This window comes from Saccoglossus kowalevskii, chromosome 15 (genome assembly GCF_978046115.1).
Source record: "Saccoglossus kowalevskii chromosome 15, keSacKowa6.1, whole genome shotgun sequence".
NCBI classification, from domain to species: Eukaryota; Metazoa; Hemichordata; class Enteropneusta; family Harrimaniidae; genus Saccoglossus; species Saccoglossus kowalevskii.
Window position 1 is genome coordinate 26,875,400 of NC_140655.1, and position 21,329 is coordinate 26,896,728.

The 21,329-nt window shown below is 40.1% G+C and overlaps 2 protein-coding genes across 2 annotated transcripts; one reads left to right on the plus strand and one right to left on the minus strand.

Annotated features, from left to right (window-relative positions):
- Positions 1 to 2,732: 2,732 nt before the first annotated feature.
- LOC146734288 (EF-hand domain-containing protein D2-like) lies at positions 2,733 to 4,391 on the plus strand. The gene is made up of 4 exons (XM_085508555.1): positions 2,733 to 2,908; positions 3,142 to 3,289; positions 3,800 to 3,952; positions 4,239 to 4,391. The coding sequence occupies exons 1-4, from the start codon at positions 2,733 to 2,735 to the stop codon at positions 4,389 to 4,391; spliced, it is 630 nt and encodes a 209-aa protein (XP_085364681.1).
- A 12,905-nt stretch (positions 4,392 to 17,296) lies between these two features.
- On the minus strand, positions 17,297 to 20,140 carry LOC144361817 (EF-hand domain-containing protein D2-like). Its single transcript, XM_085508370.1, has 4 exons — positions 18,879 to 20,140; positions 18,498 to 18,645; positions 17,833 to 17,985; positions 17,297 to 17,526 (listed from the first exon to the last, which is right to left on the minus strand). The coding sequence occupies exons 1-4, from the start codon at positions 19,052 to 19,054 to the stop codon at positions 17,374 to 17,376; spliced, it is 630 nt and encodes a 209-aa protein (XP_085364496.1). The 5' UTR covers positions 19,055 to 20,140; the 3' UTR covers positions 17,297 to 17,373.
- Positions 20,141 to 21,329: the final 1,189 nt, after the last annotated feature.

Genomic DNA, 21,329 nt, shown 5'->3' on the forward strand with positions numbered 1-21,329 from the left:
TAAATAGTAATTCCGTGCCACTTTGCATCCTCGGGATGAAAGCGATGAATTCAGCTAGCAGTTGAAGCGAGGAATTAAAATGAGAGAGAACAGTCTGTGATTATTGATTTACTGTGGTTGACTGCTTTGACGCCGGGCTAACATTTTATATCATTAATAATTGACCTCGTTGCTAATCGAACATAATTTCACGTGGCGTCGAGATACGTACTGAAATTACTGATTTTATGAACAATTATTGAAACACGACATGTTTGGAAAGTGCCCAATCTAATTAAAATACGATTTGTTATTTTTATTCTGAGATACAGAAATATACAATTGAAGATCATATGCATGTGACATTCGACAAAAAAAGTTTCTTTCCCGCTGAAATTAAATATAATACGGTGTTCATTAACCCCACCGCAACGAACAATACAATTGGAGAACTCTTTGTCCGTGTTTTGTTTTCTATTACTCACCCCATATGTAGATATGAGACCATCCTTGATCTGCACCTGTATGTTTGATTGGCATTCATGTATATCGTACGCTGATGGCACGGCTATTGATCAAGCAGGGAGGAACTTCACAGAATGAAGTACAGCGTAGCATTCATGGTGACATTAGAAAATGTGCCATCACCCCCCCCCCCCCAGTTGATACATAGCTGGGTCGGAAGGTGCCCCATGAATTCCTAAAAAATGTTACCATTTTTATACTTGGATAGTGGCAAAATCTATACCCATATTTATACCAAAGTACCATTTCTGTCATCACTGTTTATTCTAAATAAAACAGTTACCGTATTTGCTCTATTAGAAAAGCATCTCCAATAAAAGCCAATGTAAGCCAGTGAATTCACTGAGGAATGTGCGCCCTCTTCTATTCCATGTTAAATCTCCGTTTAAATGTTTATTGTCTATATGGATCTGAGGCGGGAATCTGAAGTGGAGATATTCGCTCATATCAGAAAAATATTATCGATATTTAGACCTATCTTTACCAGAGTATCTATCAACAAGATTCACAATCAACACGGTTATCGTAACCGTGCAATCAATGACCAAATGCAATGTCTATCACTATAAATGTTTAACATATGAGACCGTTGTCACTAGGAGTGTTTAACATATGAGACTGTTGTCACTAGGAGTGTTTAACATACAAGACTTTTGTCACTAGGAGTGTTTAACATACAAGACTGTTGTCAATCAATGACCAAATGCAATGTCTATCACTATAAATGTTTAACATATGAGACTGTTGTCACTAGGAGTGTTTAACATATGAGACTGTTGTCACTAGGAGTGTTTAACATACAAGACTGTTGTCACTAGGAGTGTTTAACATACGAGACTGTTGTCACTAGGAGTGTTTAACATACAAGACTGTTGTCAATAGGAGTGTTTAACATACGAAACTGTTGTCACTAGGAGTGTTTAACATATGAGACTGTTGTCACTTGGAGTGTTTAACATATGAGACCGTTGTCACTAGGAGTGTTTAACATACGAGACTGTTGTCACTAGGAGTGTTTAACATATGAGACCGTTGTCACTAGAAGTGTTTAACATACGAGACAGTTGTCACTAGGAGTGTTTAACATACGAGACCGTTGTTTATACTAGGAGTGTTTAACATACGATACCGTTGTCACTAGAAGTGTTTAACATACGAGACCGTTGTCACTAGAAGTGTTTAACATACGATACCGTTGTCACTAGAAGTGTTTAACCTACGAGACCGTTATCACTAAACGTGTTTAACATACGAGACCGTTATCACGAGAAGTGTTTAACATACGAGACCGTTGTCACTAGAAGTGTTTAACATACGAGACCGTTATCACTAGAAGTGTTTAACATACGAGACCGCTGTCACTAGAAGTGTTTAACATACGAGACCGTTGTCACTAGAAGTATTTAACATACGAGAATGTTGTCACTAGAAGTGTTTAACATACGAGACCGTTATCACTAGAAGTGTTTAACATACGAGACCGTTGTCACTAGAAGTATTTAACATACGAGAATGTTGTCACTAGAAGTATTTAACATACGAGAATGTTGTCACTAGAAGTGTTTAACATACGAGGAGCGTTTTATTTTACTGATATACCACAGCAATAGTGTCACACAAACAGATAAAATATTGCACATAATACCAGACTCTACTTCATCGTAAATATTTCTCATCCAACCCATAATATTACAAGTACAGCGAATGCTAATTCGTAATACTAGAATAGTCCATTTTGATATAGGGGCTGTTATCATCTGAGATACATTCTTAATTGAAACAACGTGACAACGAAATGATTATAAATTCAAACATGTCAGTGTGCTGAGAGTCGATAAAAGGGAATTTCATGTTTGTGACGTCGTTTGGTACACCCAGAAGCACAATATCAAACGTACATGTTTACGGCACATCCCCAAAACGATATACGCGGAACGCCGTAAATTCAACCTCCCGGAAAGTGGTCTATTGAAGCGCGTGCTGTTTTCAGAGCAGTAGTGGACGCGTCGACGTCTTCCATTGGTGACGTCATAACCGCGCGTCATTTGTAGAACATCACATGTGGACCGCGCGATTGTACGAAATAGCCATTATGATACAACAGTAATTGTATTAACTGTTTATATAACTTCACCAACAGTATACATTGTTTATTTAGCATAGACACGATCAACACATTTTTTTTTCAGTTCTCCTGTGATTAGTTTAACATTTTAGTGACTTTTACCATGGCTGGCAACGAATTGGCCGACAGACTTCAGCGTCGAATGAACATTGATGATGGCGCTGAGGAGAAATATATGAGAGAATACGTCGATCCGATGCAAGAGTTTGCTCATCCATATCCCGAATTTAGTGAGTTTAGTAGAGAACAATGTAAGAAATTTGAAGAAGATTTTGCCGAGTGAGTATCAATTTGGCAATTATTCGTACTTAGTCTGTGTAGTTTGCGTAAGACCTATTTCCTGAATAAAACAAATCAGAAAGTTAAATTTCCCATCCTGATTGTCTCGTTTTATACTAGATTATAATAAATAAAATAACTATAAGTATAAGCACTATCTTTATGTTTACCGTTATCGTTCTTCAAGTATAAACAAATCAATAATATTAATATTAACAATGTATTGTCCACAGATACGATTTGAATAAAGACGAATTTCTTTGTTATGACGACATTAAAGCAATGATGGAAACACGTGGTCAGCCATTAACCCATCTGGAAATTAAAAAAACGATTGAGTTATGCGACGAGGACAAGGACGATAAACTTAACTTCAGAGAGGTGAGTTAGATCATCATGTAGTGGATATGACAATTAAAGACAACTTAATAAAAAAAATGCTTTGTCAGAAAACATGCTTTAGCAGTATTCATCTGAAAAAATGATGACAACTGTGGAATGAGTGCACATGCGCTTTAAAATACATGTACGTATAAATAATTCATGGAAACATACACAGTTTTCTTTTAGAACACTTAACAACTCTTAGGTTAAATAGACAAATGTTTCTGGTTTGCTGTTTTTATTTATTATTTTATTTTTTTGATCTAAAATTGTCATTGATGCAATTTTGCTTTAATTCAGATTTCTCGTGAATATTAAATATTTCCTTGATGTTTTCTAAAATACTCTCTCTTGATACGCACATTTTCAACTGACACAAAAACATTAATATTTTATCTATTGTGACTTGTGAACAGTCTTTCACCTTTTTTAAATTTTCTAATATTCTAAACTGTTGTTTTAATATCCTTATTCATTGTCATGTATTTCCTTTTTTAATTATTTCAGTTCATGTTGATTTGGAAGAAATGTTTGAATGATGTCATTCCCGAGGGTTCTTCATTGGCTAAGTTTGTTAAGATCAATACTGAAGTGCTGGCTGAAGCTAGGCCTGTGGAAAAGAGTGGCCTTAGTGGAACCGCTCGTTTCTTTGAAGCACAGGTACATTTTTTTAGTTTTTATTTAGAATTGCCTTACATTAGATATTATAATAGGGGTTGCTGATACAGTCAATATATTTGAATGAAGAAAGTAAATGTGTGTCGCCCATGTCCGGTGAGGGGATTATCTAATGTCTGTACTATTGATTTAACATTAGTTGTTGTCATTACGCGATTTACACTTGTCAATAGAAGTGGGCTTTACACGAGTTTCATTCATTTATTTATTTATTATCAAATGGACAAAGTCGTTTGTATCATAATTTCTATATTTTTTTTGTTAACAGAAAGACGTACACAAGAACAGTGAGGATCATGCCGCAGAAATCCAAGCGGAACAACGTAAGAAGTACCAGGCAAAGCGTGATGCGCAGGCTAAGAAGGAAGCAGAAGAGAAGAAGAAAGCTGCGTTCGCTGCCCGGGCTTCACAATTCAGCTAATTTCACTTTCGGTTCACTTCCAAGTATTGTCTGTCGACGTTTAACAGTGGAATAAAACAGAGAAACTTGTTATCAAACACTTTAGTGACGTGTGTTTTATTCCTAAATATATATAAATATACATGTATATATATATGTTGCTAAAGTTCAGTTGTTGGCGTCACTGTTTGACGAACAGAAAATGGTTTCACAAACACACACAGTGAATGAAGCATTGTGGGTAAGACCACACCCATTCGGCCATTCGGGATTGGTTAGGTTGTATTAGGTTGTTGACTACAGTCTTGACATAAATGGAATAATTTTCGTCAAAATTTATTGATATTGAAGTTCCAGAACAAAAATATACTGTAGAATATTTTATTGTAGCTGGAATTAATTTTCACTGAAAATACATGTTGGGTATTTTGTATGGAATTTATTTTCACTAATTTTTGACCAGTTGAATGTTAAATATATGAAAAAGGGTATACTCGGTGGATTTTATTTTTACTGAATAATGATTCTTAAGCGAAAATAGCGGAAAAAAATCTAAGCAAAAATAAAGTATTTTACAGTCTGTACTATAATCGGTTTTCCTAATACTAAAATTATAATTTTAGTATTAGGAAAACCGATTATATAATCAAAGTAACTGTGTGGCGTGTGTTGGAGTTATCATTTACTGCGTCAGATAAAAGGTTTTGTAACATATTTTTAAAGAATTGAAATAAGTCGAGATATGTTGTGAAATAATAGAATGGGGAATTTATAAGTACGTCCAGTGCATATTTTGTAGCAAACTGAGTTTTGTCAATTTTACACCAAAAAACATTATTTGTGTTATGTGTTTGCTTGTACTCGAGTTATTTTTCAAACAAGATAGATAAGCCACACCCCTCTTTTTTCTTTTTATGGTTCTCACTTTCAGAATGAACGGTGTTTGCTTTCATTGCTTTTCAAGTGAAGTCAAACACTGCGTGTTTTGTTTGTACATCCCGGATATCTTGATATACATTATATGATACATATGTATATATTATATACACACACATAAAGCAAAACAGTACGGAATAAGTAAGATTAACAAATACAACAAATTTCCGACTGTTTATACTCGAATAATGCATGAATCCTAAAAAGGTACATTGAAACAAATTGAACTGCTTTCTGGTCTGCGAACATGCGAACTTCTTTTTTCGCACTTATGATTTCTTTCCACTTTTCGACATTATCATATTTTATCTATAGATTCATTCATTTTGAACTGCCGGTAATCTTATTATATACATCTTTCCCATACATCGTATGCATGGCATGCCACCAGAACAAGCATAAACGTAAACTTAGCAAATAACACCGCATTAACGGCAAGGTAAAGACTATGTCTAATTATAGTAAACACGTACTGCGTGCGTGACTCGAACCGGCGCTCGCGTACGGCACCTAATCGCCTAGCTTCACGCCACTACACGTCTTCCCCTCGGCCACCGGGCATCCCCAAAAAAGGATGCTTAATAACCGAGCTTATTAAGTGCAGAGAACATGAAACCCGTCCACACGATACGCAGTACGTATTTACTATAATTAGACATAGTCTTTACCTTGCCGTTTTATTCGGTGTTATTTGCTTACTTTACTTCCTATGTCGACAGCAACTATGAGTTTAAACGTAAACTTAGTTTACTACAAACAAATCTTGACCTACCTATATCAGAGGCGCCGGCACGAAATTTTGCCTGGGGCAAAGATTTGCTCACCAATCTTGCGCCGAAGGCGCGATCTTACTACGGGGCGGACCCCGTAGACATACTTCCCCTTAAAAATTTGGAAATCTAGACCCTCTGTGAAACGCCATTTCCTGCATTTTGAGGGGCAAATTTTGCTGACACAAAGGGTTTCAGCTTGATTTTGAAGGGGCGACACCCCCAACATTTTTTCGAGCGGGCAATCGCCCCCTCTGTCTTCCCTGTGCCGCCGCCAATGCCTGCCTATACCTTTAATCTGTTGGAGACATCATCCTTCCAGATTTTAATTTTAATGGGCCTTAGATTTAAGATTTAAGCTGATTAGCTTATGTCTGTATATCAGATAGACCAAATTATGTTCACGCACGAGAGGAAACAGTGGTTAGCTAAGGATCGCCAAAATATACACAAATTTTCAGCCATTTCAACTATGATTACTCAATACGTACTAGTACATTAACTAACTAACTAACTAACATATACATGTTAGTTCTATACGGTCATAAAACAATGTCAAAGCAAATTAAAAAAAAAAAATCGAAATGTCGAAAATGACATACCGAAACGAATAGTTATAAATATAAATAGTAAATCTTCCAAATGAACATTGGTTGAATACAATGATTGATGTTTGGGCGCTAAGCGTTCTGCACACTTCGCTATCCCGTGCTATATAGATCTGGGACCGGGTCTTAAAAACTGTGCAGATCATGATTAAAATCCGTCTTAGCGTTTCTTAGCCCGTTCACGCACGTTTTATTAACATGGGGGCCTTAGTCTATTTATTGATCTCTTGATCTCGGCTAAGAGCCCGTGCTAAGGAGCTGTGCATGAACGCTACTATTGAAACAGTAAATTATAACAACAATATCATGGTTATGTCGCACCTCTCGTTTCTTTCCTCTGCTGTTGGTGTAGGGCCAGCTAGCTCTGGGACCCCACTGGTGAGAGTATACGATAGAATTTTATCTTCAGGGGCGATTCGTGGTGTCACGAGTCGGTATTCAAAAATGCTTTGATGGGTTGAGGTGATGACTCAAAACAGATACAGGACAGCACAGGAAGCAATAGGCTGACAACAAAATCTCAGTTACAAGTCAACATGAGCATTTAATAAATAAGGCAAAATATCAACAAAATATGTTAAATTTCATACACAATAGTACACAAACATTGTATAAAAATGCACAGCAAAACTCAGCTCATAGCTAGATACTATGCAGCAGTCAATAATAACTATGTTGGCAATATAATATAACAATATAACAACTATCCAAGTTCAATATCACCGTAAATGCACTTCAACAAGCCTTGCACTGCTATAAGTACATAACACAGGTGACAATATAATGAGAAATACACACTAAAGGTACACAATAAATTGGCTATATTCAATAATATCAATGTAGGCAAGGTACACATAAATAGGCTATGTTCAGACTAGTAAACTTGCCACACTCGAATGAAATACAATTACTTTTGTGTCAATAAATAAAGGAAATCACACTATTTAGAATAGCGTGCAACCTGTTGCCACTCACTCACACATACGGGTAGTCTTGCTACGTATAATGTCAGCTGGCTAAAAGTGGAATCGATAAACGCAAAAGGAAATTCGCGCGGCACAGAAATATATTAAGAGAAACCCAACTAAACACAAATGGGTAAAATTTCCTCAAATACTGTCACCACCTAACACAAGTGACCCCAAATATTAGTACAACGTCTAAATGCAAGCAATAAGAAACAACAAACTGACATTTGAGCTAACAAGACACTGACGTCTCTCACGCGCATACACAGATACACACAGTGACAAATAAAAAAGGGGAAATAACCCAAGAAAAGTCTGAATAAACAGAAATAAGTGCACTGATAAATAACTCACAAGTCAATGTTCACTATTCGGTCTTTAGCTGCTTTTCCACGTCAGAACACATAAACGGCGATTTCCTGGGGGATTTCTGTCACAGCGAGGCAAAACAACAATATACGGCACCACAGGAACAGCAAGATTTCACACACTAGACTTCATACACACGTACTGTACATACGTTGCGCTGTATTACAACCAAGTCCGACTCAATTTCCTACAAGCACTTGTCGCAAACAATACAAATCATGTACTGCGCAGTGTTCGTGTCACGATAAGCCTGTCCAACACTCACTCTTCCCCACAGCCTTTCCGTTGCTACCCGTCCTTCCACTGTTTTTGTACCCGTTCCCCCCGTCCTCGCGCTGTTTCTCCTGTTTCCTCCTCCTCGCGATGTTCGTTCCTTCATTCTCGCGCTGTTCGTCCCTCTCGCTAAGTTCTGATCTAGCGTTGAAGCGTACTCAGCCCATTGCTATGCGCGAGTCACATCATTCATAACAACTTTGTACAGATTCCACTGTTTCCTACGAGGTTCGCCATGATCACATGACAGTGTTCTAGAAGTAAACAACCGATGATGGGCGAGACCATTCATGAAAACGGGGGATGTCACTATCACACAAGGTTGAGCACAGCATACAAACTTACAAACAATGTGGCAACAACTTACACAATCTCACAACAAGGGACAGGAAGCGACTGTTGCCCCAAAGTTTACAAGAGAAAACTATGGGTGCGACACTCTCCTCCTCCAAACCCAAGGTCGTCCCCGACCGCATTAATCTTTGACAAAAAAAGTCAAAGACCATCGATCGACAACTCTCACAGAGAAAACAACTTTGTTCTTCATCACCACTATCTTCTCATTTTGCCATTGACTAGTTATCTTCATGTCAACTTCATCTTCACACTGACGGCTAGACCTTTTGACTTAATTATATAAAAAAAACTAACAATATCTCCCCAACAGAAGCTAATTTACATACAACAAAAATGCAAATATCAACACCATATACTTCCAAGTGTGCTAAATTTGGTATTTTAAAGTAAAAGGAACTGGGACCCCCTTCTTCATCTTGCTTCTCCGAAGTTCCACTTCCATCTACTTCCAGAACATCCTTTATCCCATCTACTTCCAGAACATCCTTTATCCTCTTCTCTCACATAAAGAGCAGATGCCAAACGACAACTATGGTGTCTCAACTAGAAGCATGATGAGAGCCTTAGCCTTTGACTCACTGAGTAGTGACACCAAACCACTGACTCACTTGCGACAATACATTCCTATGACTAGATTCCAACACTGGCACATGCATGATGGATTCAGTTGCGCTTGGAACTACATCTCCAACTTTGGTCTTACGACATGCCTCCAATTCAGACATCAGCTTACAAACTTGCTTCTTACAGTCCTCAAGTTCACCTTTAATAACCGCATATTTCTCTGTCTCAGATGGCTTCGGCGCACCATCACACCGCTGTGTACTGGCTATAAACTCATCATACCCATATCTCACAGGTGGTCTAGGTGCTCTCTTTGATCTCCTCACACTCTGACCCACAAATGGTACATCACTGGCTAAATCTCCATCAGGTGCAGGTTCTTCAGCAGTGGGCTCCTCCCTACTACCACTTGACTGGATCAGACCAATCTCCTCAGTTTCACATGACAATGGTTCAGACTCGGCCATACCTCTACAAGCTTCAGATTCTGCCAGCTGGATTTGTCCTTCTGCTGCTTTATTGGGATAGTTCTCCCGGGCATGCACTCTATTTGGAACCACCACCCACTCGACTGAGTCAGAATCAGTTTCATCTCCATCACTAGAACTGCTGTCTTTCTGCCTTGAGCGGGTTCTCACTACTCTTTGCCTGGGTAACTTCTGTTTTGACTGACGCATGGGTCTATCAGGATACTGAACTGGCAAGGAGTGACACGGGAGCAACATATTACGATGTAGAGTTCTATGGTTACCACTACCCTCGGGTCGCAGTTCATACACAGGAATGTTTGGACTTGTCTGTCTAATGACTATGTAGGGTTCTTTCTCCCATCGGTCTGCAATCTTATGTTTTCCTCGCACCGACAAATTCCTGACCAAGACCCTATCTCCTGGTTCCAAATCAGCTGTTCTTGTGTGTTTATCATATCGCTTCTTATGTTGAGCTGCTTTCTTGTCTGCATGCTCAGATGCTAACTTGTATGCCTCTGCCAGACGCTTGCGTAGATGGACAGCATACTCTGCAGCGCTCTCTACAGCATCCTCCTTAGTCTCAAGCCCCAGGTACACATCAACAGGCAATTTGGGGTGCCTCCCATACATCAAAAAATATGGAGAGTACCCCGTAGCATCACTTCTCGTGCAATTGTAGGCATGCACAACTGGTCCAACATGTTGCCTCCAATTCTGTTTCTGTTCCTCAGTAAGTGAGCCTAACATTCCAAGCAATGTCTGATTGAATCGCTCACACTGTCCATTCCCTTGCGGATGATAAGGTGTTGTCCGAGACTTGATAACACCTGTCATTTCACACAGATGGCGTATCACTCCACTTTCAAAGTTGCGACCTTGATCTGAATGAAGCCTAGCCGGGAAACCATAGTGATTCATAAAATGATCTACAAGGGCTTCTGCAGTGACCTTTGCTGTCTGATTTCTTGTGGGGATAGCTAATGCATATCTAGTGAAGTGGTCAGTTGCAACCAATATATCTTTATATCCCCCTTTAGATGCTTCAAGTGTAAGATAGTCAATGCACAACAACTCCAGTGGCCGTGTAGTTTTGATACTAACCAATGGAACCTTGGTTCTCCCCTCAGCAGTCACCTTGCGTCTGATACAGTTGTCACAGGACTGTACTTTCTTTACTACATCACCTGCCATCTTTGGCCAATAAAACCTGGCTCTCATCAACTCAAGTGTCCTGTCTTGTCCCAGATGCCCAACATCATCATGCAGTGCTTCAAGGGCAGTGCCGCGAAACCTTTTTGGCAAGAACAACTGATACATCATATGGCCGTCAGCATCTTTCCTCTGTCTGTACAGAACGCCCTTCCTCACACACAGTCGACTCCACTCCTTGAGGGCATCTAGCACCTCAACAGACTCAGTTTCGCGTTCCCTCTTGTTGGGTTTATGTCCTCTCAGAAAAAGCTCATGCACTCTTCCAACGACTGGATCCTTTAATTGCTCTTCTCGCCACATCTCAGGTGTCATTTCTGGAAGTGTCCCTTGACATACGTCAACACTTGGTTCACCTAGTGCCAAAGGCACAGCCGTTGATGCAGCACCAATCACCTCTACACAGGGAATTGTGTCAGCCATTTGAGCTCGACAAACAGCTGATACTTCTTCAGATGTCATGACTTCACTATCACGTTTTGTAGGTGGGCACCAGTCTAACCAATGAGGTTTCTCCTTCCTGTCTGTTGAGTACCCCTGCTGCGGTCGACGTGACAAGGCATCAGCATCACCATTCAATTTTCCTGGTCTGTACTCAAGTGTGAAATCATGCTCTGCAAGACGCGCCAACCACCGATGCCCCGTGGCATCCAAACGTGCTGATGTCAGGATGTAGGTCAGAGGATTGTTGTCTGTGACCACTTTGAATTTGTTTCCATACAACACATCCCTAAATTTATCACTGACTGCCCATTTCAGTGCTAAAAACTCCAGCTTGTGAGCTGGATAATTCTTTTCACTCTTGGAAAGCCCCCTGCTGGCATATGCCACTACTCTCTTCACTCCGTCATGGTCTTGATACAGGGCCGCACCCAGTCCTATTTGACTAGCATCTGTGTGCAACTCAAATGGTTTCTCGTAGTCAATATAGGCCAACACTGGCGGTGTTGTTAGACGATCAATCAATATTTCAAAAGCAGCTTGACATTCCGCAGTCCATTTGAACTCAGGAAGTTCTTTTCTGCCACAATATTTCTTCTTATTGTTCTTTCTTACATACAAACCCACGGTCAGTTCATTCAGTGGTTTTGCTATCTTTGCAAAATCCTTTACATAGCGACGATAATACCCAGCAACTCCCAAGAAAGTCTTCACTTCCTTGGCACTTCGTGGAACTGGCCACATACGCAGGGCTTCTGTTTTGGCAGGGTCTGTGCGTACTCCATCTTTAGAAACAATGTGTCCTAAGTATCTCACTTCCTGTCTGAAGAACTGGCACTTTTTGGCAGTGACCTTCAACCCATTGTCACGCAGCTTCTTCAGCACTTCTCCTAGCCTCTCAAGGTTTTCACGAAATGAAACAGAGTAGACAATCACATCATCCTGATAAACCAAACAGGTCTTAATGGCTAAGTCGCCTAGACATCTCTCCATAACTCTCTGAAATGAGCTGGCACTACCAGAGAGCCCCATAGGAAGCCTATTGCACTCATAGTGACCAACTGGTGTCACAAAAGCAGTCTTCTCTATGTCACGTTCATCCATGCTCATTTGCCAGTACCCACTCTTCAAGTCTATGGTTGAGAACCACTCTGCTCCCTTCAATGCGTCCATGCTTTCCTCTATTCTGGGCAGTGCATAGGCATCTCGGATGGTTTTCGAGTTCAATTTGCGATAGTCGATGCAGAGTCGCTTACTCCCATCCTTCTTCGCAACCAACACAATGGGAGCAGCATAAGGGCTGTTTGATTCTCTGATGATTCCACCATCTAGCATCCCCTGGAGGATTCTCTTTAGCTCACTGTACATTGAAGGTGGCACCCTCCTGTGTCTCTCTCTAACTGGAATATCATCAGTAAGACGTATCCGATGTTTCACTAAATCACACTTGCCTAGATCATTTTCATGCTTAGAGAAGGAATCAACATGATCTCTGAAAAAGTTCTCAGCCATCTTCAACTCGTGCTCATCAATAGGTGCACCATGCAGATCAAACTGGACTCCATCTATTTCTAAACAATGTGGTTCATTGTCAGCAAAATCTGTCCCAGAAAAATGTGACTTCTCCCCAGTACTACTCACTTCAATCACTGCGGTTGCTCTCCCAATCACACATCCTGGCTTGACAGTGATACTTTTCAGTGAAGTGTTAGATATTCTCACTGGAACCCTTGACTTCTTTCCCTCACATTCCAACACAGCTACTGCAGGCTCTGCTTCTATGGGCGCCCATGAGTTTCCAGTTGGCTCTACAGCCACCACATATCTGTCCCTTCTAGTGCCACCTTTAACCTTGCCCCATATGATTTGGCAGTCATCAGGACGAATCATCACTGGCTTGTTTATATCAGCCCTCACTTCTCCTACTTGACCTTTCGGCCCTAGGAACTTGTCTCGTGCATCCAAGTCACGCTGCACCAGTCTAGCCGCTGTTGACCTCATGTATCTAGCAGCACCACTGTATCCATGACCACTGCCACTGTTTTCATATGAGCGGTGACATTGATCTAAGACATTTGTGCCAATGGTCACAGGAGTCTTTAGAGTGTAGTCATTGTCTGGCACAACGAGAGCTACTGCATCATGATTCTCTGTTCTACCAAACACCCTAGCTGGAAACTTGACAGTCACCTCAATGTGCCCCAGAAAAGGTACTTCTTGGCCACCAGCACCAGTAACAATAAAATCCTCCTCCATTCTCAGCATTGGGCAAGACTTAAGGTGCTCCTTATAAAAACGTTGCCCAACTGTTGTCACTTGTGAACCAGTGTCCATCAAACATTTGCTTTGTTTGCCCTCAATAAAGACAGTCTCCTCACGGGCAGATCCAACCATTCTGCTCCACACCACAGACTGCAGCATCATTGGCTTGCCTCCATCTTGAGCCATGTGTGCATCTTCTGAAGAACAAGGTTTTGCATTGGGCTTCCCAGACCTCCTGTGTCCTCTAGATATTCTACTTGTTGCACAGCGAGAACCTGATCTCCCACCAGACCCATCCTTCTCTTTGTCCTTTCTTTCAGGGCAGTTTCTGGCTATGTGGCCAAATTTATCACACTCACGGCACTGTATGTTCCGTTTATCACACTTTATCTTGCGTGGACAATCTCTTGAGTAGTGTCCAACCTCTCCACACGAGTAGCATGCATTGCCTCGAGGCTTGGTGTCAGCGCCTCTGATTGGTTGCTCTTTGTCTGCAACCTCACACTGCTTCAGTCGGGTTTCAACTGCCTCAATGCGAGCCACCAATGACTCAAGTGGTGTCAGCACTTTCTGTAATGCTTTGACATGTGCAGAACCAGCTGGACTATCCTCATCGCACACATCCTCACCAGACAATTGTTGCGATTTGGCACCAATCAAACGCTTTGGCTTGGCCAAAGCCTGAACCTGTTCTCTCACTTCTTGCTCAGCTTCTCGGGTCACACGCAACAACTCATCGTAAGTGCTGGCCCCATGGTAGCCATGGCGAGCTATGGACTTCACTTTTGCATCAGAAATGTTGCGCCAGAACACTGTTCTCAATGTCTTGTCTAACTGACTAGAGTCAATGCCACCCCGCTTCCTAACAGTCTCCAATGCAAGTTCCAATCGGTTCCCATACTCAACTATGGATTCACTCTCCTTCTGCTGACTGTTACTGTAGAACTGGGCCAGCAGGGTCTCTCCAGTCTCAACTTCGCCAAACCTGCCTTCTAACTTCGCTATGATCTCATCAGCGGTTACACCCATGTCCATATACATCACCAATCGAGCTGCACTACCATGTAGAGAGGCTCGAATAGCTTGTAGCACTATCTCTGGAACCTGCCAGTTTGTTTCCCGCAGTAGTTGAGCTTCATACTTCCATACCTCAAAGACTACATCTCCTTTTCGACCAGGGTCACCTGAGAATGAAGACAACCTAGGCCTCTGCTGCACATATGTCGGCCTAGTCCACTCACGCTTACCATAGTGCTCAGGTTGAACTTCTGGTGCTCTCACAGGAAGGCTATCACCAAACCCTCTACTCCTGATCTTGCCTGCATTGTCCATCTGGACACCACGTTCAGACAGGAACAGGTTCTCTGACTCTCGCTGACGCAGTCGCTCATTACTCTCTCTCAGCTCCTGTACCAACTTACGTGACCGCTCAATCTCTTCTTCTAACTCACGTTGATGAGCCACAGTATGCAACTCAGACACTCCTGAAGCAGGAGTTCCATCAAGTTTAGGAACTTCGTCATCACTGCCACTAGAAGCCATGTCTACTGATTGCTGAACCACTGGTTACTGAGCCAAAAAAACAAGCCGCAAGGGACCACAATTGAAACCTCCACTGTACAAAGTATATCACAAATCAAAGCGTCACCGACACGTACTTCGTAATCGTAACACGCCGCCCCACGTTGGGCGCCACTGTCGCACCTCTCGTTTCTTTCCTCTGCTGTTGGTGTAGGGCCAGCTAGCTCTGGGACCCCACTGGTGAGAGTATACGATAGAATTTTATCTTCAGGGGCGATTCGTGGTGTCACGAGTCGGTATTCAAAAATGCTTTGATGGGTTGAGGTGATGACTCAAAACAGATACAGGACAGCACAGGAAGCAATAGGCTGACAACAAAATCTCAGTTACAAGTCAACATGAGCATTTAATAAATAAGGCAAAATATCAACAAAATATGTTAAATTTCATACACAATAGTACACAAACATTGTATAAAAATGCACAGCAAAACTCAGCTCATAGCTAGATACTATGCAGCAGTCAATAATAACTATGTTGGCAATATAATATAACAATATAACAACTATCCAAGTTCAATATCACCGTAAATGCACTTCAACAAGCCTTGCACTGCTATAAGTACATAACACAGGTGACAATATAATGAGAAATACACACTAAAGGTACACAATAAATTGGCTATATTCAATAATATCAATGTAGGCAAGGTACACATAAATAGGCTATGTTCAGACTAGTAAACTTGCCACACTCGAATGAAATACAATTACTTTTGTGTCAATAAATAAAGGAAATCACACTATTTAGAATAGCGTGCAACCTGTTGCCACTCACTCACACATACGGGTAGTCTTGCTACGTATAATGTCAGCTGGCTAAAAGTGGAATCGATAAACGCAAAAGGAAATTCGCGCGGCACAGAAATATATTAAGAGAAACCCAACTAAACACAAATGGGTAAAATTTCCTCAAATACTGTCACCACCTAACACAAGTGACCCCAAATATTAGTACAACGTCTAAATGCAAGCAATAAGAAACAACAAACTGACATTTGAGCTAACAAGACACTGACGTCTCTCACGCGCATACACAGATACACACAGTGACAAATAAAAAAGGGGAAATAACCCAAGAAAAGTCTGAATAAACAGAAATAAGTGCACTGATAAATAACTCACAAGTCAATGTTCACTATTCGGTCTTTAGCTGCTTTTCCACGTCAGAACACATAAACGGCGATTTCCTGGGGGATTTCTGTCACAGCGAGGCAAAACAACAATATACGGCACCACAGGAACAGCAAGATTTCACACACTAGACTTCATACACACGTACTGTACATACGTTGCGCTGTATTACAACCAAGTCCGACTCAATTTCCTACAAGCACTTGTCGCAAACAATACAAATCATGTACTGCGCAGTGTTCGTGTCACGATAAGCCTGTCCAACACTCACTCTTCCCCACAGCCTTTCCGTTGCTACCCGTCCTTCCACTGTTTTTGTACCCGTTCCCCCCGTCCTCGCGCTGTTTCTCCTGTTTCCTCCTCCTCGCGATGTTCGTTCCTTCATTCTCGCGCTGTTCGTCCCTCTCGCTAAGTTCTGATCTAGCGTTGAAGCGTACTCAGCCCATTGCTATGCGCGAGTCACATCATTCATAACAACTTTGTACAGATTCCACTGTTTCCTACGAGGTTCGCCATGATCACATGACAGTGTTCTAGAAGTAAACAACCGATGATGGGCGAGACCATTCATGAAAACGGGGGATGTCACTATCACACAAGGTTGAGCACAGCATACAAACTTACAAACAATGTGGCAACAACTTACACAATCTCACAACAAGGGACAGGAAGCGACTGTTGCCCCAAAGTTTACAAGAGAAAACTATGGGTGCGACAGTTACATAATACACATGTTGGAATTATGAAAACCACTGAAACTTTTCCAATGTATTAGAACACATTTGATCGTAAATTATTCCCTTTATATACGTATTATAGACTACAACACGAATCGTCGTATTTATTATTGGGGATTAGGGACTTGCAACTGGGCCACACACCAACGTTGCACTACGCACTTAGGAAAACTTTTTCTGCTCGTCAAACAGGGACTCCAAAAAAACTGAGCTTAAGATACATAACCCAAAAACACGTGACTAAAGTATTTGGAAACAAGTTTCTCTTTTTTATTCCACTGTTAAACGTCGATAGACAATACTTGGAAGTGAACCGAAAGTGAAATTAGCTGAATTGTGAAGCCCGGGCAGCGAACGCAGCTTTCTTCTTCTCTTCTGCTTCCTTCTTAGCCTGCGCATCACGCTTTGCCTGGTACTTCCTACGTTGTTCCGCTTGGATTTCTGCGGCATGATCCTCACTGTTCTTGTGCACGTCTTTCTGTTAAACAAAAAAAAAATATAGAAATTAGGATACAAACGACTTTATCCATTTGATAATAAATAAATAAATGAATAAATCAAATAAATGAATGAAACTCGTGTAAAGCCCACTTCTATTGACAAGTGTAAATCGCGTAATGACAACAACTAATGTTAAATCAATAGTACAGACATTAGATAATCCCCTCACCGGACATGGGCGACACACATTTACTTTCTTCATTCAAATATATTGACTGTATCAGCAACCCCTATTATAATATCTAATGTAAGGCAATTCTAAATAAAAACTAAAAAAATGTACCTGTGCTTCAAAGAAACGAGCGGCTCCACTAAGTCCACTCTTTTCCACAGGCCTAGCTTCAGCCAGCACTTCAGCATTGATCTTAACAAACTTAGCCAATGAAGAACCCTCGGGAATGACATCATTCAAACATTTCTTCCAAATCAACATGAACTGAAATAATTAAAAAAATGAAATACATGACAATGAATCAGGATATTAAAACAACAGTTTAGAATATTAGAAAATTTAAAAAAGGTGAAAGACTGTTCACAAGTCACAATAGATAAAATATTAATGTTTTTGTGTCAGTTGAAAATGTGCGTATCAAGAGCATTTTAGAAAACATCAAGGAAATATTTAATATTCACGAGAAATCTAAATTAAAGCAAAATTGCATCAATGACAATCTTAGATCAAAAAATAAAATAAAATAATAAATAAAAAACAGCAAACCAGAAACATTTGTCTATTTAACCTAAGAATTGTTAAGTGTTCTAAAAGAAAACTATGTATGTTTCCATGAATTATTTATACGTACATGTATTTTAAAGCGCATGTGCACTCATTCCACAATTGTCATCATTTTTTCAGATGAATACTGCTAAAGCATGTTTTCTGACAAAGCATTTTTTTTATTAAGTTGTCTTTAATTGTCATATCCACTACATGATGATCTAACTCACCTCTCTGAAGTTAAGTTTATCGTCCTTGTCCTCGTCGCATAACTCAATCGTTTTTTTAATTTCCAGATGGGTTAATGGCTGACCACGTGTTTCCATCATTGCTTTAATGTCGTCATAACAAAGAAATTCGTCTTTATTCAAATCGTATCTGTGGACAATACATTGTTAATATTAATATTATTGATTTGTTTATACTTGAAGAACGATAACGGTAAACATAAAGATAGTGCTTATACTTATAGTTATTTTATTTATTATAATCTAGTATAAAACGAGACAATCAGGATGGGAAATTTAACTTTCTGATTTGTTTTATTCAGGAAATAGGTCTTACGCAAACTACACAGACTAAGTACGAATAATTGCCAAATTGATACTCACTCGGCAAAATCTTCTTCAAATTTCTTACATTGTTCTCTACTAAACTCACTAAATTCGGGATATGGATGAGCAAACTCTTGCATCGGATCGACGTATTCTCTCATATATTTCTCCTCAGCGCCATCATCAATGTTCATTCGACGCTGAAGTCTGTCGGCCAATTCGTTGCCAGCCATGGTAAAAGTCACTAAAATGTTAAACTAATCACAGGAGAACTGAAAAAATATGTGTTGAACGTGTCTATGCACTTCACTAAATAAACAATGTATACTGTTGGTGAAGTTATATAAACAGTTAATACAATTACTGTTGTATCATAATGGCTCGTTCGTACAATCGCGCGCTTTGTTACGTTCTACAAATGACGCGCGGTTATGACGTCACCAATGGACATAGACGCGTGTTGTTTTCAGACACGCGCTCATTTATTTGCAGGGGCGTTTCATCTGAAAAGTGCTAAAACGATAAAGGAATATTGGCCTAAAAATGATTTGTTTACCCCCCCCGCATGAAATTCACCTCTCAACTCCAAAACACAATATTGTACATCTATCTGTAGTTGTTTCATGAAGCATTCTCGTATCAGAGGATTATAACAACCCCCAATATTAAAATGGAATATTCTAGTTTGTTCCCGACTGAGCGCTCCGTGTGGGGATGTAGGTAGTGTTGTGGACTGGAAATATTGAAAATGAAGTTTAGTCTGATATTATAAGAAATATTTGTTTCTGTTTTTATGATCCGATTGTTGAAAGGCGAAATGTGGAATGTTGTTGTTGGTTGGAACAAAAAGGCACAGATAAAATACCCACTACGCACTAGTTAGATGTTGCTGTCTAATCAAAGTTTCTTAGTTTTATGTTATATTTGATGATTATTGTCCGTCCGAGAAAGTTGCTCGCCCTACAGCCGACGAAATAACCGCATTAGCAATACAAACAAAGTAACAGTGTGTGAATTTCTTATAGCCATGATTGGACTTCGACGCTTGCAAAAGAATATCATGATCACTGTATTTGACAAGGCTTCCTCGGATTGCTCAAACGAGATCTGTGGAAGTTGTTTGCAGTCGGAAAATTATATAAAAAAAAATCAAGAAAATAAATTTCAAAAATAAGCCTCTCGCAAAAGTATATCTCGCAATTATATTCCAAAAATGATTTGATAATGCAATACTCTTACTGCATGTTTTTTCAACTTAGTCTGTAATATTGAAAGCCAAACATGTGTTGTTAACAGGACGTTGTGTTCAGGGAACTTTGGCTCGCTTGGCTGATAGATACAAACAGATAGCTGAGGTAACGCCACGCTGCCTCCTTCTCTCCTTTTACAAAATCTTACAAACTAGGGAGTTTGCAGGGAGTTGTTACGTGGGGAATACTAGTATATGTCTTAGCATAACACGAAGTATCGGGTATGATTGCGTTTATTAATAATGGGTCTCATATGAACAAAGATGGCGACTTTGACTGTTGCGCAGACCAACGAGTACAAATTGAGACGTTACCAAGCTTTAACCAGATAATTTGTTTGGTGATTGGAAGGTATCGAAGCAGTCATCGACGGTAATTAATGCACGTCGCGCCCAGATTAAAACTCGTACTCGTGATTTCCATTGAAAGAGCGCATTGGATTGTGGGAAAAGCTATGTTTATTAACACAAATTTCGCACATGCGCAGCGTGACGACCACCGCCCTCTAAGTATAGCCGCATAACAACGATAGACAAGCGCGGCGACTACTAGTATATCTATCTTGGGTTTCGAAAGACCACATACATATTATTTGGGACCAACTGTTTAATCTGGTGATTAAAAGAATTTACTGATCATCTCTATCTAATTATGTATATAATACTAGTGCGCCTTTTATTCTAATCTGCATACTTATATAACAGTTTTACTCTCTGTCTCTCCAACTGTTGCGCACGTCTCCATCCTTGTCCTGCTATAGCGCAATGATGTGCAATGAGCAACCCTTTATTCCCCAAATAGCATTCAGTGTGTTGCCAACATCATACTGCACCATTTCGTTTCATGTATATTCTTTCAACAATAAATAAAATTGCATATGTTCTATGCAAGAACTGCAACACTTTGCCGTTGGTGGCGATTGTCTCATCTAAAACAGTTCAATTTATATAAATTTTGTCCCCAATTTTGTGTAAATTAAAGCCAGGAGAGTCGCCACCTACGTATGCGGCAAACGGTCATAGCTTGTTGTTGTTTACAAACAAGCATTTACCCATTAGCCTTTGCGTTTTTATCATCGATTAGGACTCAATTCCTGGGCATGCGCAGGTGACAACCCCTCTGCTTTAATATATAATGGGGACATTAGTTTCTGACTTAAAATTTGCCGCGCCAATTTGCAGTAAATCTATGTGACAACCATGAGAATTATTTTATTTGTTTCTATTTTTTCGTGAGTAAGTTAGGCCATAGATTCACA